This window comes from Quercus suber, unplaced genomic scaffold (genome assembly GCF_002906115.3).
Source record: "Quercus suber isolate HL8 unplaced genomic scaffold, Cork oak 2.0 scaffold_278, whole genome shotgun sequence".
NCBI lineage: Eukaryota > Viridiplantae > Streptophyta > Magnoliopsida > Fagales > Fagaceae > Quercus > Quercus suber.
Window position 1 is genome coordinate 468,440 of NW_027069734.1, and position 17,593 is coordinate 486,032.

Consider the following 17,593-nt stretch of genomic DNA (forward strand, 5'->3'; position numbering starts at 1 on the left):
ACATATTTTTTCACAAAATTATCTTTGCCAGAACCCATCACAACATAAGATTATACAAATCAGAACACAAAAAAAAAAACATAATTTTGATAATAAAAAAAATAATTTGGTGACAATTTGGGTGTTACCAGAATTTCTGAAAAATTCACATATTCTCTCCCAAACTTATCTTATTAGAAAGATCGTAACACAAAAAATTACACAATTTCAATAAAAAAAAAGGTTGGTAACAATTTTGGTGTCACTAAATTTTCTGAAAAATTTATATATTCTCTCACAAACTTATCTTACTACTGAAATATACAATTTCGTTGAAAATTTTGGTAACAATTTCCGTGTTACCGGAATTTTCCTACAAAAAAAAAATTCATATTTCATTAATTTTTCCCAAAATAAATAAAATAAAAAACTCGCATAAAAAAAAAAGAANTATGCCCCCACTACTTCCCCACTGAGCATTGAGGTAAAGCCGGTCTGTGGCATTGTACATTCATTTATCTTATAATTGGCTTATCTGATTAACTACAAAGTTTGGGTTCCTCTTGCAGAAGGACGTAAAGAAGGCACTGGGAATCGCTTGAGCTCTTCTTCAGTTCTTAGTAATAAATGATGATGTTGACTATGAATAAGCATCGATATGTAAATGCTTCCTGTATCTTTATTTTCACTCATCAACATGTACTCAAGCTGTTGTTTTTATTTTTGTTTATGATTGAAACCATAACTGGTTCAATAAATTGAGATTTTACTGTCCTAGTGGTAAAGGATCAGAGTACTTGATCTATGTTCAAACCTTGTAGGCAGTGGCATTGAGAATCTTATTTAACATGCCAGTTACATGGATTGAGACCTCCAAACATGGGGCTGGTTGAGTATGTGAATTGCATCTTATAACTTACAGGTTTACCCAACTTTTATGAGCTGCGTTTGAATTTGGGTTGGCTATTACATCAATGTTGGTGATATGAGTACCAAACATGTTGGTTTTGTGGTGGTCACTGTCACTGGATAAATTGCTTGTTTGGGAAAGTGAAGAGGCTGGAGCAGTGTTGGTAATGGGTGTTCAAATTGGCTAGTCTTTTTCGTTTTTTTTTTAGGATGGAAGACCTACGATTGTATTGTCTCTATGAGGCACACTACAATATAGTCATGGTTTGGCAAAATTACCCATTTAACTACTCAAATGTGTTTCATATTGTCCATTTTATATTTCACTTGCAGATGAGGTAAAGTGTTAAGGGAGATCTAGTGTATCACCTCAAGTAGCTTTCTTTTTGTGGATTGGGGGAGATTTTAACTAGTGATAATTTACTGAAGAAACGGATTGCTGTGTTAAATTAGTGTTAAATGTGAAAATGGATTCTTTGTGTGTTTTTTATTTTTTATTTTTTCTTTGAGGTTTGATTCTTTGTGTTAAATTAGTGTTATATATGGGAATGTAGTTGGGGAGACATGGGGCCATTTACTTGTTATTGAGTTGTGGACTTACGGTATTTGGTTTGTTTGGTGTTTAATGGTTTATGCCACAGAGAGTGCATGAATATGAGTTTAGACTCCATCGGAACATAGCCTTTTGGAAAGTAGTGTCTTATTGTGTAAGGTGGTGTATTTGGTGGAAAAGAAATCGAAGCAGATTTGAGGGCTGTGAATGGATTACTCCTAATCTTAAGCTGTTATTCTTTAAATATTTGCTTGATTGGATTCTAGCTTTGGCTTCATTTTTTTTTTTTTGGTAAACCATGAAAAATGCATTAAACTAGGAATTAACTATTCTGTTACAAAACACGTTAGCTTTATCATGAGCTAATATACTATCCACCACAGGCTTCATTTTCTTTTACTTCTATCTCAGATCTAATTGATCATTGTAACCTGAGAACTTTTATTTATTTTTTTATTTTTTTCTCTTTGAGAAGATTGTAACTTGAGAACTTGATTGTGTTGTAGTTGTAGTCTAGGGGTGGCAAATGGGCGGGTTTGGGTGGGTTTGGGGTGGGCATAATTGGGTTGGGTATATAAAACCCATTTACCCATTTAAAACCCATTTAACTAATTCCTTATAACTCAAATCCAACCCAACCCAATTATTATGGGTAAACCCCAACCCACCCAATTACCCAATTATCAAAATTACCAAAATGCCACTAAAGTGAAAATGACTAAAGTACTCTAAAATCTTCAAAAATGACCAAAATGCCCCCAAAACCTGAAAATTACCAAAATACCCCCAAAACCCAAAAAATGACCAAAATACCCTCAAAACCCAAAAAATGACCAAAATACCCTTGAAAGCCAAAAATGACCAAAATACCCCCTAAAACCTAAAAAATGACCAAAATACTCCCAAAACCTTAAAATGACCAAAATACCCCCAAAACCTTAAAATTACCAAAATACCCTCCAAAACCTAAAAAATGACCAAAATACCCCTGAAACTCAGAAAATGACCAAAATACCCTCAAAACCCAAAAAATGACCAAAATACCTCCTAGAACCTAAAAAATTACCAAAATACCCCCGAAACCTGAAAATTACAAAAATAATCTCAAAACCTACAAAATGACCAAAATACCCCTAGAACCCAAAAAATGACCAAAATACTCCTGAAACCTAAAAATTACCAAAATACCCCCAAAACCCATAAAATTACCAAAATATCCCCAAAACCAAAAAATGACGAAAATACCCCCGAAACCTAAAAATTACCAAAATATCCCTGGAACCCAAAAAATGACCAAAATACCCCTGAAACCTAAAAATGATCAAAATACCCCCAAAACCCATAAAATGACCAAAATACCCCTGAAACCTAAAAAATGACCAAAATACCCCCAAAACCTAAAAATGACCAAAATACCCCATAAACCCAAAAAAATGTCCAAAATACCTCCAAAACCTAAAAAATTACTAAAATACCTCTGAAACCTAAAAAATGGCCAAAATAACCTCAATGCCTAAAAATTGACCAAAATAACCCTGAAAACTAAAAATGACCAAAATACCCCCGAAACCTTAAAAATGGCCAAAGTAACCATGAAGCCTAAAAATTGACCAAAATAACCACAAAACCTTTAAAATGGCCAAAATAACCACGAAGTTTAAAAATTGACCAAAATAACCTTGAAACCTAAAAATGACCAAAATAGCCCCTAAACCTAAAAATGACCCAAATACCCCCTAAACCTAAAAAATGATCGATATACCTTTGAAACCTAAAAATTAACTGAAATACCCCTTGAAACCTAAAAAATGACCAAAATACCTCTGAAACCTAAATACGACCAAAATAACTCCTAAACCTTAAAATGACCAAAATATCCTCGAAACCTAAAAAATGACCAAAATACCCCGAAACCTATAAAATGACAAAAAATCCCCTTAAACCTGTAAGTCGATAAAAATACACCCTAAACCTAAAAAATTACCAAAATCTCCCGTAGAACTAAAAAATGACCAAAATACTCCCTAAACCTAAAAAATGACTAAGATACCCCAAACCCCTATTTTGGTAATTTTAGAGGCTTTGGGTGTATTTTGTTCATCTTACAGGATTAGTTGTATGTTGGTCATTTTAGATATTTTAAGGGGTATTTTGGTCGTTTTAAAGGTTTAGAGGTATTTTGGTTGTTTTAGAGGTTTCAGGGTATTTTTGGTAATTTTAGAGGTTTTGGGTTTATTTGGGTCATTTCAAAGGTTTAGGGGTATTTTCATCACTTTAGAGGTTTGAGGGTATTTTGGTCATTTTTTAGGTTTCAGGGGTATTTTGGTCACTTTTTAGTTTTAGGATGTATTTTGGTAATTTTATAGTTTTAGGGGGTATTTTGGTCATTTTTAGGTTTCGGGGTTATTTTTGTCAATTTTTACACTTCGGGGTTATTTTGGTCATTTTTAGGTTCTAGGGTTATTTTGGTCATTTTTAGGTTTCGGGGTTATTTTGGCCATTTTTTAGGTTTCGAGGGTATTTTAGTCATTTTTTAGGTTTCGGGGTTATTTTGGTCATTTTTTTAGGTTTCGGGGTTATTTTGGTTATTTTTTAGGCTTTGGGGTTATTTTGGCCATTTTTTAGGTTTTAGAGGTATTTTGGTAATTTTTAGGTTTCGGGGGTATTTTGATCATTTTTTGGATTTCAGGGGTATTTTGGTAATTTTTAGGTTTAGGGGGTATTTTGGTCATTTTTGGGATTTCAGGGGTATTTTGGTCATTTTTTTAGGTTTCGGGGTTATTTTGGTTATTTTTTGGGTTTTAGGGGTATTTTGGCCATTTTTAGATTTCGGAGGTATTTTGGTCATTTTTTGGGTTTCGGGTGTATTTTGGTCATTTTTTAGGTTTCGAGGGTATTTTGGTCATTTTTGGGGTTTTGGGGTATTTTGGTCATTTTTTGGGTTTTAGGGGTATTTTGGTCTTTTTTTAGGTTTTGAGGGTATTTTGGTCATTTTTAGGTTTTGAGGGTATTTTGGTCATTTTTTGGATTTCAGGGGTATTTTGGTCATTTTTAGGTTTCGGAGGTATTTTGGTCATTTTTTGGGTTTTAAGGGTATTTTGGTCATTTTTTGGGTTTCAGAGGTATTTTGGTCATTTTTAGGTTTTTGGGGGTATTTTGGTCATTTTTTTGGGTTTCGGGGGTATTTTGGTCATTTTTTGGGTTTCAGGGTTATTTTGGTAATTTTTTGATTTTAGGGGTATTTTGGTCATTTTTTAGGTTTCGAGAGGTATTTTGGTCATTTTTTGGGGTTTAGGGGTATTTTGGTCATTTTGTAGGTTTAGGTGTTATTTTGATCATTTATTAGGTTTCGGGGGTATTTTGGTCATTTTTTAGGTTTCGGGAGGTATTTTGGTCATTTTTTGAGTTTTTGGGGTATTTTGGTCATTTTGCAGGTTTAGGTGTTATTTTGGTCATTTTTTAGGTTGAGGGGGTATTTTTGTAATTTTAGTAGTTTTGGGGTTGGGTAATTGGGTACCCAATTAAAACCCAATAAACATTAGTGTTAATTGGGTTTACTTGGGTTAATACCCATTTAACCCAACTAATAATTGGGTGGGTTTGGGTCTATTTTAAGTGGGCGGGTTTGGGTGGGCAAATGGGTTTGGGTTGATTTTGCCACCCCTACTGTCAAGCCAGCAAGAAAGAAAGAAATCAAGGAACATAACCATTGACCTTTGGGTCTACCTTAGCCATTCAATTTTCCAGCCTGTCCCCCTCTCTCTCTCGCTCTCTCTCTCTCTCTCTCTCTCTCTCTCTCTCTTTTCATCCTTGCAATGATCAGAAAAATTATTCAAAATTTCAGGAGCAAATACACCTCAGAAGATTAGAGAAAATAAGTGTATAAGAAACAATTAATGCACTTATTGTACCTAATTCTCCACCAATATCCTATGAGTCAAATTTGGTAGGCTTATTTGTACCTCAATGCAGTTATTAGATACTTTTCATCTTTGGTATTAGTTATAGGGTTTTAATGGAAAGAATATATATATGTTCTGTCTAGACCCTTGAGGTTGGAATTTTCCAATCCATAAAATCTCTAACTTTCACGTTTTAAAAGGATTTGAGATGTACTATTAAATTATGTGGTTATTGACTATTCCGTACCTTATTTGAACTTTCTACTTTTACCAATTTTCATTTAAATCTCATTCTTCATTCATTGCTTTCATGAACATGAAAAAAAATGAATGAGTTGGATTCAACTTGATCAATGAATATATTGTATCATCTCTTAATGGTTTAAAATCTTGAATTAGTATCCTCTTAAGTATTTAGGTTTTTAGGGTAATTCCACCATGAAATTCCTAAAATTCTATCCATTCATTTTGTAATGAACTAGTTGAATTTCACCACATTATCAATAATTTAAATAAATATCAAAATTGTGATAATTAACATTTGTTTAAATGTTATTCTGCATATTTTTACTTCATATTAAAACTCATTCTTGTTTGTTTGCATTTTAAGGATATCAAAAAATGATAAAGTTTAGCTACAAAATTGGTTGTAACCTTAGGCTACAAACTCACTTAATAAAATAAATATTACTGCATATTTTGAAAATCTAACTATTGAATTACATGTTCTTTACGCTCTTAATGTACATGTAAATTTTTGTGTCAATCAGATATCATTTACTATATAATCTATAATCTTATATTTTATGCATAATTTTAAGTTAGAAAAACTTGCAATTTAAAAATTTATTGATGACATAGCTATTGATCTTTAATTTTCTTGAAATTTTGTAAACATGGAAGATATAAGAAAAAGATGCAATTCAATGGTAGATTTGTCAAAATTCACCTCCAATAAAAAGATATTGAGTGAGTTTGTAGCCTAAAGCTACAATCGATTTTGTAGCTAAACTTTGTCCATCAAAAAATGAATGACTTGGAGTCTACTTAATCACTAAACGTTATAGTATTGTTATAATATTATAGAAAATGTATTGGTTTAAAATCCTCATCATACTGGTTTTCTTTCGTGTGGATGTTATTAGGCATTTTTTTTTTATAGAAACAAGATGATAATTTTATTGAATTAATAGAAACTTCTGTCAAAACAGTACAAGATGGCTAACTTGTTTGGCTTACTATTTTCCTTTTCAGTGTACATGAGAGAAAGAAAAAGATCTAAATTTATTGGATTCGGTTGATTCATTTTTATTTTTTTGGGTTTAAGTTTGACTGTAAAAGAGTAGGAAAAAACATTACAAAAATATAATTAAACAGCAAAACATAGTTCCAAACTTCCACTTTGCTTAAATAGGTGGTTGGTGACCTGGTGCTTAGGTGGCAATGCTTAAAAAGCTCAGCCAAGTAATGAATTGGATCCCACTTACCAAAAAAGAATTTGGCCCCAGCTGCCACTGGCCCACCTCGAGGTCCATTCCAACCTCATTCTGACTCGACTGACAAGTGGCAAGTGACAGCCAGGAAATTCCCAAAATTCAAATTATTATTATTCCGCGAATATTGAAATGTTCAATGAAACATTATTCCTCTTTGAAAAAAAATTGATTCTCTTTATTTTATTTTGTACATGAATATAAAATTTAATAATTGTGATTGTAATTAATATTCTTTTATTCTAATTATGTTCTAATACTAACTATGAAATTTGATATTTTATTTTAAGTTTTAAATATAAAATTTGAAAGTTATGATACCTTTTAGGACCAATAGACTATAACCGTACTCAATATTTTTATATTGGATGTGAATTTTGACAAATATATCATTGAATTATATTATCTTCTTATATTCTTCATGTTTGCAAAATTTTCAAAAAATAAAAAAATAATAGTTATATCATCAATTAAATGTTTACATTTTTAGTTTTTGTAGTATAAAATTATGCATAAAAAATAAATTTATAGATCAAATAGTAAAAGCAATTAGAATGACACAAAATTTTAAATGTGTAAATTTTTTAAATCAATGATTAGATTTTTAAAATATGTAATCATGTTATTTTTTAAGCTATTTGTCATAATTTTTAATAGGCATTTATTATTGTGGGTACCTTAGGCATGCTTCACAACGTCATAAGCAAGCTAGGCGTGCTTGGAAACGTCCTAAGCATGCATGGCAGCGTCCTAGGCTGTCCTCGGACGGTTTTTGCAACGTCTTAGACATACATGGCAACGTCCTAAGCCGTCCTCGGACGGTGTCTTAGGAGTCCCACATCGAAGGAAAACCCCCTCACTTACTACCTTATAAACTTTGAAGCCAAGGGAGTAGTGTACCATCAGTTTATAGTTACTACTCTTTTGGTTTCAAAGCTTATAAGGCAGCAAGTGGGAGAGTTTTCCTTCGATGTGGGACTCCTAGGACACCGTCCGAGGACGTTTCTAAGCATGCATAGGACGTTACAAAAACCGTCCGAGGACGGCCTAAGACGTTGTCATGCATGCCAAGGACGTTGCGAAGCACACCTAGCTTGCTTAGGACGTTGTGAAGCATGTCTAAGGTACCCACAATTATACTTATAATTTTATAGAAAAATATTAAAAATACAATTATAATTGTTATTAATATGTGTATTTTAAATTTATTAATAAAAAAAATTTAATAAGTAGGTATTAATTATGTTGACATTTTCATATAAATACATATGTATAGATTAAAAGCCTTATTCCCTCAAAAAAATTATAATTCCCTTCTTCCCCTCCGCCGCCAAAAGCAATATATATATATATATATATTTTTTTTTTTTTTGATGAAGCCAAAAGCAATATATTTGACCAAAACACAAACACAAACGCACATTTATATTCCTACGTTGTTGTTGTAAGAAAACCACAAGAAGCCTCCCTCTCTCTCTCTCTCTCTCTCTCTACAAAGCAAAAACCCTCTCAGCCTCCCCACAAAACCATGTCGAGTAGACCTCACGCGCCGCCACGGCCTCTCCACAAGCAACATTCGTGGTCGCCCGATATCCACCGCGACGAGGCGTGGCTGAGACGCAAAGGCAGCAATAAAAATAGCAGCGGCCTCCGCCGCAATAAGAGTGTTTCGGACGATGATTTGGAAGAGTTGAAGGCTTGCATAGAACTCGGGTTCGGATTCGATTCTCCGGAAGTGGATCCAAAGCTATCGGATACTATTCCGGCTTTGGAGTTTTACTACGCTGTTAATAAGCAGTACAGTAATAGCTTGTCGAGGTCTTCGTCTTCTTCGTCGTTAATGGCTTCTGATACCGAGATTGAAACTCCCAACACCATTATTGATCAAGGTAATTAATAAATGTTTAAAAAAAAAAATTAAACATAGATGATAGATCACTTTTTTTATAAGAGAAAAAAAAAAAAAAATATATATATATATATATATTTATAATTTGGTAGTATACATTAACAGAGTTTTTTTTTTTTTGAAATCTGATAAATAACAGAGTTTTAAATCGTATAAAATAAGTGTTTCAAAATTTTCAAAAGAATTATATTTTTTGGAATAAATTATTTTTAAAATTTCATAAATTATTTATTAATTAATAAAATTTAAAAAGAAAAGAAAAAAATATATAAACCAATGTGTAAAAAAATGAGGCATCATGTCCACATTGATCAAATTTGTGACGTTTATATTGAAACATCAAATATGTGATCTAAGTATAAATGTCAAATCTGGCTTAATATCATTCTTACATTTCGTATGAACATTGTGCTTTATATAACAAGAAACTTTAGTACTAGAATAAAACATAATATCCATATAGCCAGATTTGTTACTTCAATTGATAAATTTTTTTTATAAACTTCTGAAAAATTGGTAAAATTCATTATTGAATAAGAGATTTAAGTATCAAATTTTATCTATATAAAAAGTTAATTGATATTTTTGTCTAATGATAAAAAATAATAAGGTGGAAGACGCTAACTCAAGTCATCACTCTTTATCTTAAGTATATTAAAAAAATGTTTCTAATATAATGTTCATGAGATTCCGAAAGTAACTACATGTAAAATTAAGATAAATATTTCAAAATTAAAGTAAATAACATAAATTATTTTAAATTCTTAAACCTTCTAGTAATAAAATCTAATAAAAATTGTTTTTTTTTTTTTAAAAATAAGCAATTGAATTGAATTCTACCGTATTATTTATTTATTTATTTATGAATTGGTTGTGGAGTTTTCTTAATTTAAACGGTTGTGACTGATTGAATTATTCTTATTTGGGGATACTTTTAGGCGAGGACGCTGAGCTGGTGAAGACGAGGCTGAGGCAATGGGCCCAAGTGGTTGCTTGCGCGGTACGCCAATCATCTTCAACAGCAAACGGAACATGATTAGAAACATGATATGTAGTACACCGCAAAACCACAGTGTTTTGATACATTTTTTCTTTGCCTTTAGTTGACATTCAATTCTTCTAGTGTACAAATTGACTTTTTCTAATTTACTTATAAATTCTATTCATTTTCATTATTATTATTATTATTTTTGAAATTATTATTTGTGTTCTTGTTTTGAATTCTTTCCCAATCAATAATGGTGTGTGAAGAGTTGGAGAATGAGGGTGGGGTGGTGATCAACAGGGTCTAAATTCCCTACATGGCAATATCAGGAATTATGTTCTTAACTCTCTCTCTCTCTTGGAATTGAGGATTTGGAAATTCTCAACAAAAATAAAAATAAAATTCATCAAGGTGTCTAGATGTTTTATGAAAGAGTAATGTTAAGGATTCAATTGTTTGGAGAGAAAATTTTGTCCTATGTAAATTGCTGTAAAGCAATTAGATGATCCTTTCAAACATAGAGTAAGTGTGAAGTAAGTTTCTTCAAATTGTTGTAAAGCAATTATATGAAAGGTAGATTTTTGTCTATGTATTATCAAATTTTAGGAAAATTTAAATAAATTTGTTTTCTCCATTTGCGTGGGTCAAGCATCATAGTTCTTCTCCGTGTAACTGAGCTAAGATTCTTCAAGGTAAAGAAACTCTCAGTTATGCAAGACTTTATGTGTCCCTCGTAAGAAATCTCTTACCTATATGCACCAGCTTTGCATGTAGCACATTCTTGTCAGGATGGGAGAAGAGGTTGATGTGATTATTATTATTATTATTATTATTATTGCCATAGCATTCGAAGGCATCAAGGTAAATAAATAACATACTTTTGTGAATATAATAATTTTAGGTTTGGAAGCAAGTACTACATTATTTAAAATTTTTTTTAAAAATTGAATGACATAACACTTGATATACTTCTATATTTACAATATCTAACATGATTTCAAATCAGTAAAATAAATCTATTCCAAATAAAAAAAAATAGGAGAAATAGGTAGGCTCATTAAAATTAGTATTTAATATGAATTCTAAATTATAAACTGAATCTATTCCAATTAGGGAATAGATAATTTGAAATAGGAGAAATAAGTAGGCTCATTAAAGTGCTACCACACATGCTATACTATAGACATTTTAATATCAGTTTTCCTTGGGCCTTGCTTGTGTCGTGAAGGAAAAATAAAATATCAGTGAGAGCGAGAGTTGCAGTAGTCTAATTTGGGTGGGTATATGCCAAAGAATGAAGATATTTTCCCACACCACCATCATGCAATCCAGCTTCTGATCAATACTTCAGTAAATCCTGACAAAGAATTGATGGAATATGCTAGGGAATCAAAACCACCAAACAAATGAATAAATTAACGACACCATAAATTGATTGTTTTTATCATTAAATCAAAATATTAATTAATTTTTAATATAAGTGAATATTGAATTACATATCTTTTATTTAATATAAAATCACTAAAATTTATTTTCTTAAAAAATTCAAAGTTAATACTTAATACATGTATTCAGTAAAAGTGTGATTAAGAATTGGTCTATCTAGGAAACTTGCCTAAGAAGTATTCCTGCATTTTAAACTATTCATAGGATTTAGAAAATCAGAATGGTTGACCCACAAGGCTATAAGTTATAGCCTTATAAGCTACCACTTACTAAATTCTCTGTGGGCGGTCTAGGTTGGAAACTTGCGTAAGAAGTATATTTGCATTTTAACGTGTTCATATATGCAGGGAATCAGTTTGTTTGACCCATAAGCCACAGCCTAAAATTCCCTTAGGGCCCGGATGATGTGGGATTAAATTAAATCTGAAAATGCGCATATTCTGTCCCATTCTAATCGCTATGTGTTGCTTGCGATAAAGGCTATATGCCTATATCTAGGAGTGCCTTCTTATACTTTTTCTCAAAATATCTCCAATCCAATAATATGAAACCCTATTCTTTTACTTCTTTAGTACACTACTTTGAACAAGAAGAAGGAAACGAAGAAAATAATAATAATAATAATAAAAGAGGCTAATTGTTAGTTCACGCTTTTTGTTGTGTACAAAGTGCACATAATAGGCTTCAGTTAATTTTTTTTTTTTTTAATAATTGAATTAAAGATTTGGAGTTTAATTTTTATCTACACCAAAAACTAATTGATATTTTGGTCTGATGATAAAGAGCAATTATTAAGAGCGGATGTCATAAGTTAAAACTATTTCTTAAAAAAGAGGTACACAAGTTTATTTATCCCTATAAAATCGTGACTTCAAAATAAGCTTACATGTACTTTATGTGTAATAGTACATGTAATTTTATTTTATTTTATTGTCATGTAAGTTTATTTTGAAGTCATAGGTTGATTTTTATTTTTATTTATTTATTTATTTATTTTTTGCTTAATGAATGGACTACAAACATTATTATGGTGTAAGCAACTTACAATTGGAACTTTTTATTTATTTTTTATTTTTTTCCACTCCGAGATTTAAACAAATAAGTTATAGATGTTAATGCATTATAGCTTTGACAACTTGCTATTTTTTAAAGATGGAATTCAGAAAATAGAGCTTTCGGTCTTACGCAAGTTATTAATATCATTGACACTGCATGTGTTTATTGTGAATAATATTCCTACTTTCACAGAAAATAAGCCGCGTAGGTTGGACCATATATGTGCATGTCATGGATACCATGAGCCTGAGTCAGAGTCCCACCTGAAATGTAAGATACATTTTGTCGTGGTATGGATGGTTATAAATAAAATAAACGCGACCTTCTTCCCATTCAAATCTGAAATCTAGGACTACCCTAACTTTTCACGTGTTTTTCCCTCCACTACTGTTTTTGTTAGGTTAAAAGATTAGCTCTTTTGGAATAATCGTTTTTTTGTAAAGTTTTATGGGTAAATTATAGTAAACTTGAAATTACGGGAATTGACTATGGAAATATAGAGAATTGTTTGGTAGGTCAATGTTTTGCTCGGCATAAATGATCATGTTATATACAGTCTTAAGATTGTAAATAAACTAAACTATTTATGATATGTTTGAGCCTGATTTGAGAAAGAGCTGGCTTATATTCATTTGTTTAGCAAACAAACTAAGTTCAAACCCAAATTTAGGCTAGATTATTAAATGAGCCAAGTTCAAACATAATAATATTTTTATGAACAAACTTGTGAACATGAAAATTGATTAACTATATATAATATAAATCAAGCTTAAACTTGTAATTTTGATGGTTATGAGCTTAAACTCGGCTCGTGATCAAAATGAAATTAAATGAACAAACCTAAACTTTTAATACTTAGCTCAACTTGGTGCATTTTGAACCTTAATCACCTACTCCGATCTGGCTCGTTTACGTTAAAATAAAAAATGATTGTACAAGTAAGTTTGTTTCTCAACTGAGAGAATAGGACTTTTCCATATTATTTTTTTTTTAAAATTTAATTATATATAGGGTATAAATAAGGATATATATATATATATATAACTTGAAATTGCCAGAATTGATATAGAATGAACTTAGCCCAAACTCAAACTTTTGTAGTTTTTAAGATATATTTCTCACCATTGAATACTCAATAGATTAGGCTAGAATGAACTTAGCCCAAACTCAAACTTTTGTAGTTTTTAAGATATATTTCTCACCATTGAATACTCAATAGATTAGGCTTAAGTCTAGTGCTCAGTAGTACTGGATCCGTTGAGATGATGACATGTGTCTATTTTTAGACATGTGTCACAATTTGACTAGGTTCATTGTACTAGATGTACTGACCTAAACCAAATCCATACTCAATACTAATGCAAGTTAGAACTTCATATTGTATAACCGTACTTAAAAACCATATATATATATATATATAAAATAAATTAGGGAGAAAGGTTTTGAAACCAGGCTTTTCCCGATAGAAAAATTTGATAGTGTCTTTAAATCACGACTCTTGGCAATATATAAGATTTACATTTGATCTTGGGGTAAATATATATGGCTATTAGGTTCTTCCTTTTTATCTTTTGCAAACTAACCAATTTCTTATTCAGATAGACGTACACAACAAATAAAGGAATCAGATGGACCATCTCCTGCATATTGTACAGAACTACAGATATACATTTCATCCACAAACAAAATGGAAAAAAAGAACTACATATATGCATTATATAGATGTAACGATGAATTCCAGTTGTTAAATAATACTACTACTTTTAAGACATGGCCCATGAGTGATTCAAATTTCAAATTACTTATCTAATTTTTCTACAAATCTATGATTTTAGGCTCACTTATCATATTGGGTCTTAGTGCATAGGAGTACTAAACTCAAGCCATGTTCTTATTTCTCACTGAATTAAATTACACAAAAAAATTAAAAACAAGTAAGGCTTTTTAATATTCATTATATACCTTATCCCTTTATCTCTTTATAGTGTTTAATGTTTATACCTAAATTTAAATTTTTTTTTTAAAAACTTAATATAATTCATTATATATATGTGTGTGTGAGTTTTATTAACATATGCCCTTATATATTATAATAAACTAGAAATTTCTTTTATGAAAAAGCAAAAAAATGATTTTTTGACCATTTTTTTTAAATTTTTTATTAAAATAGATGGTTAATGTGTATGACAAAAGAGCATATATTAGGTTATTAACTGAATCCAAAAAATATATATATATATTATTCGGATAATATATATTAAAAAAAGAAAGAAAAAGAAAGATTTGTAATTTGTGAAACATGTATTAAGTATTATCATCGAATATGATGTCGTGCATGACAAGACAAGTTCACGTGATTGATTCCAAATCCCATCAATGGTGCGATTCAATTATGATTTTATGACCCATGCCATTGACATTCTACGAATTCAAATGGGGCAAGCAAGCAAGCTTTACGGGGTACTCGGAATTGATTTGTTTATTATGCTAGATATTTTTCACGAACTCCTCCAATTACAGGGTTACATGCATAACATAATATCTTGGTTTCTTTTCCAACCATATGATTGCTTCGGCCTCTCATATCTTATACCTTTGTATCTGGACCCCTCTGGATAATATTCATTTCTTACTTACCAAGAAATTTAAATATAAAAAAAAAACATTTTTTTAATAATTAAATTTTTTTTAATTTTTTTGACTTGACCTTCTTACGTAACTCGTTTATGCTGCTTGCTAACGATTGGACAGTCCTTTGGCACAAGGTGCATCATCACCACCGCCTGATTCTCACCCTCCTATCTCGATTTGGAAGAGATTCTATTTTGTCGTTAAATTTTACTTTTTCTAAATTTAATATTTATTTTAATTCTTCACAAACTCTTATCTTATACTATATAACTTAAAATCTTTTTTTTTTAATTGACAATGGTATCATAGCATATCTTTTTTTTTTTTTTTTTTGATATGATAATATGTGTCCTAGTGGTTATGCCAAATGTCCATCTCTTTATATGGTATATTATTTAAATTTTCTCTTTTATGCCTTGTGGACAATTTTTTTTTGGTTATTTTATTTTACATATTTACAGATTTTTTTTCCAACTGATAAAAGAGTCCAGCACTATAACTATCTTTTCAAAAAAAAAAAAAAAAATTTAAGTTAATTTTATTGTATGTGAAACTTCTTTATCAAAAATTTCATATGAGAACAATTGTAAGCATCACAAGTAAGTTTTTACCACAATAATTTTAAAATTTGTATATCTAAGTACTAGACTACTAGTTATTGATGAACTCAATAGACCAGTTCAAATTAGAGTCGTTTTGTGTATAATTTTTGCAAATGATTTCAATAAATGAAATTAGTTGTAGAGTTGATGCCAGTTTAGAAATCTGGATGAGGATTTAGGTTAATTAGGTGTAAAAATGGAGTATGTAGAATGGAAGTTTAGTAAAATGATAAACAAAGATAGAGGTGTTGCAAAACTTGATGGTCAAGGGAAGAGTAAATGTTTTGGTATCTTGAATCAATAATTTATAAAGATGAAAATATCAAATAGGATGTGAATCATAGGATAATAGTAAGATATATAATGTGGAGATAGTATTGATAGTATTATGTAAGCATAACATTACTTATCAAGTTAAAGATAAGTTTTACAAGACTACTATATGACTAAACATTAAATATGGTATTGAATTTTGGGCTATTAAGAAGTAAATATTCATAAAATTAGTATAACTAAAATGGAAATGTTATGATATATAAGTGAAAAGTAATTAAAACGTAGTATTCAAAATGAATGAATTTGTTTATAGATAAGGGTGGCTCATATCAATAAAAAGATGATTGAATGTTGATTAAAATTATTTAATCATGTGCCAAAAAAAAAAAAAAAACTTAATGAATCACTAAGAAATAGTCATTTCATTTGAGTTAATCATGTGTTTGGAAGTTTGGAAAAAGAAGATAAAAGAGAGTATGAAAGGGAAGTAGAGGAAAGGAAATGAGAGAGAAGGGAATAATTATCTCTTTCCTTTGTTTGGATGTTTTAAAAATTAAGTAAAGAAGAGGGGAATAGATATCCATCCTCTTGTTTAGATATTTTCAAAATTAAGTCCGAAGTGCGAGGGGTTAACAATGGAGGCTTTGGAAGGGTTAGATTAGATAGCCTATTGATTCCCTACCCTTGACTCTCCCCTATTCATCCAAACACACCCCTAAGAAATGAAAAAAAATGGAAAAAAAAGAAGAAGCAAAGAAATACTTAAAATAGAATACTATACTATGAAAAAATATACGTGGTTAATTCATTCATTAAATATTCATAATAGATTTCAAAGTGTCAGAACTAAGGATCTTTATTGTTGTAGTAGTAGTATTTTATCGAGCAATTTCAATGATTTTTGAAAAAAAAGTTTAATTTATTTTAACATTTAAATTTTAATTAATCATGATCATATTAATTACCTATATTTTTAAATACTAGTATATTATTTGCTACTAGTGTGTAACCCTATACATATGCATGAGTATATTTAAAACTAATCATAATTACATATATATATATATATATATATATATATATGATTTAGAATCTAATTTGATCTAGAATCTTCAGATTTTGCACCCAATAATCCAGTTGCAACAAAAATTTAAAAAATTAGACAGAACACGTGACAAAAAATTTAATTTCAATTAAAATTTAATTTAAAATCTAATTGAATTTAAACTCTTTAATTTTTGCATCTAATAATTTACTTGATACACAAATTTAAAAATTAAATAAAACACGCTATGCAAAATTAGACTCCAATTTAGAATTGAATTGAATTTTCTTTCAACTTTAGCTATTATATATATATATATATAGATTTATACGTGTATATATTTATTTTTAAATTAAAAAAAAAGTTCCAGACCGAATATTCTCAATTTTGGCTTCTTCCTAGCTATCTTTTTTTTTTTTTTTTTTGGTAAAGTTCTTCCTAGCTATCATAAATATAATAGTAGTAATAATGAATTAATATCATACTTTCTTACTATAGTATTGTGAACATATGAACGAGCAGCGAGTGATGAGCGAGTGACTGAGTAGCAATTAACCCCAACTGGCCATAGTTACTCACAACAATAATTCACAAACTCACAAAAAAAGGAAAAGGCTTTTATTAGAAAAAAAAAAAAAAAAAAAGAAGTAAAAACCAACAAAATATCTGGCTGACAATGGCCCGAAGATATTATCGCCCAGTGGATGACGTGGCGTTCGGCTGATGACATGACACGTGTAAAAGCGACGCCATGTGGAGCCTTTACTGGCCCCAACCTTAACTAAAAAAAATATAACACCAAGACCC

General features: G+C 30.2%; 1 protein-coding gene and 1 long non-coding RNA gene across 2 annotated transcripts; both read left to right on the top strand.

Annotated features, from left to right (window-relative positions):
• The first annotated feature begins 428 nt into the window (after positions 1 to 428).
• On the top strand, positions 429 to 875 carry LOC136071011 (uncharacterized). Its single transcript, XR_010632311.1, has 2 exons — positions 429 to 463; positions 549 to 875. It is a non-coding gene; the product is annotated as an uncharacterized LOC136071011 (long non-coding RNA).
• A 7,332-nt stretch (positions 876 to 8,207) lies between these two features.
• On the top strand, positions 8,208 to 9,923 carry LOC136071012 (uncharacterized). Its single transcript, XM_065781779.1, has 2 exons — positions 8,208 to 8,725; positions 9,684 to 9,923. Exons 1-2 carry the CDS (start codon positions 8,365 to 8,367, stop codon positions 9,779 to 9,781), a joined length of 459 nt encoding a protein of 152 aa, XP_065637851.1. The 5' UTR covers positions 8,208 to 8,364; the 3' UTR covers positions 9,782 to 9,923.
• The last annotated feature ends 7,670 nt before the right edge of the window (positions 9,924 to 17,593 follow it).

Bases quoted from the DNA above. Each gene is read 5' to 3' on its own strand.
- LOC136071012 (XM_065781779.1), top strand. From the start codon at position 8,365: ATGTCGAGTAGACCTCACGCGCCGCCACGGCCTCTCCACAAGCAACAT. The intron at 8,726-9,683 runs GTAATTAATAAA...GGATACTTTTAG, and splicing joins CAACACCATTATTGATCAAG to GCGAGGACGCTGAGCTGGTG.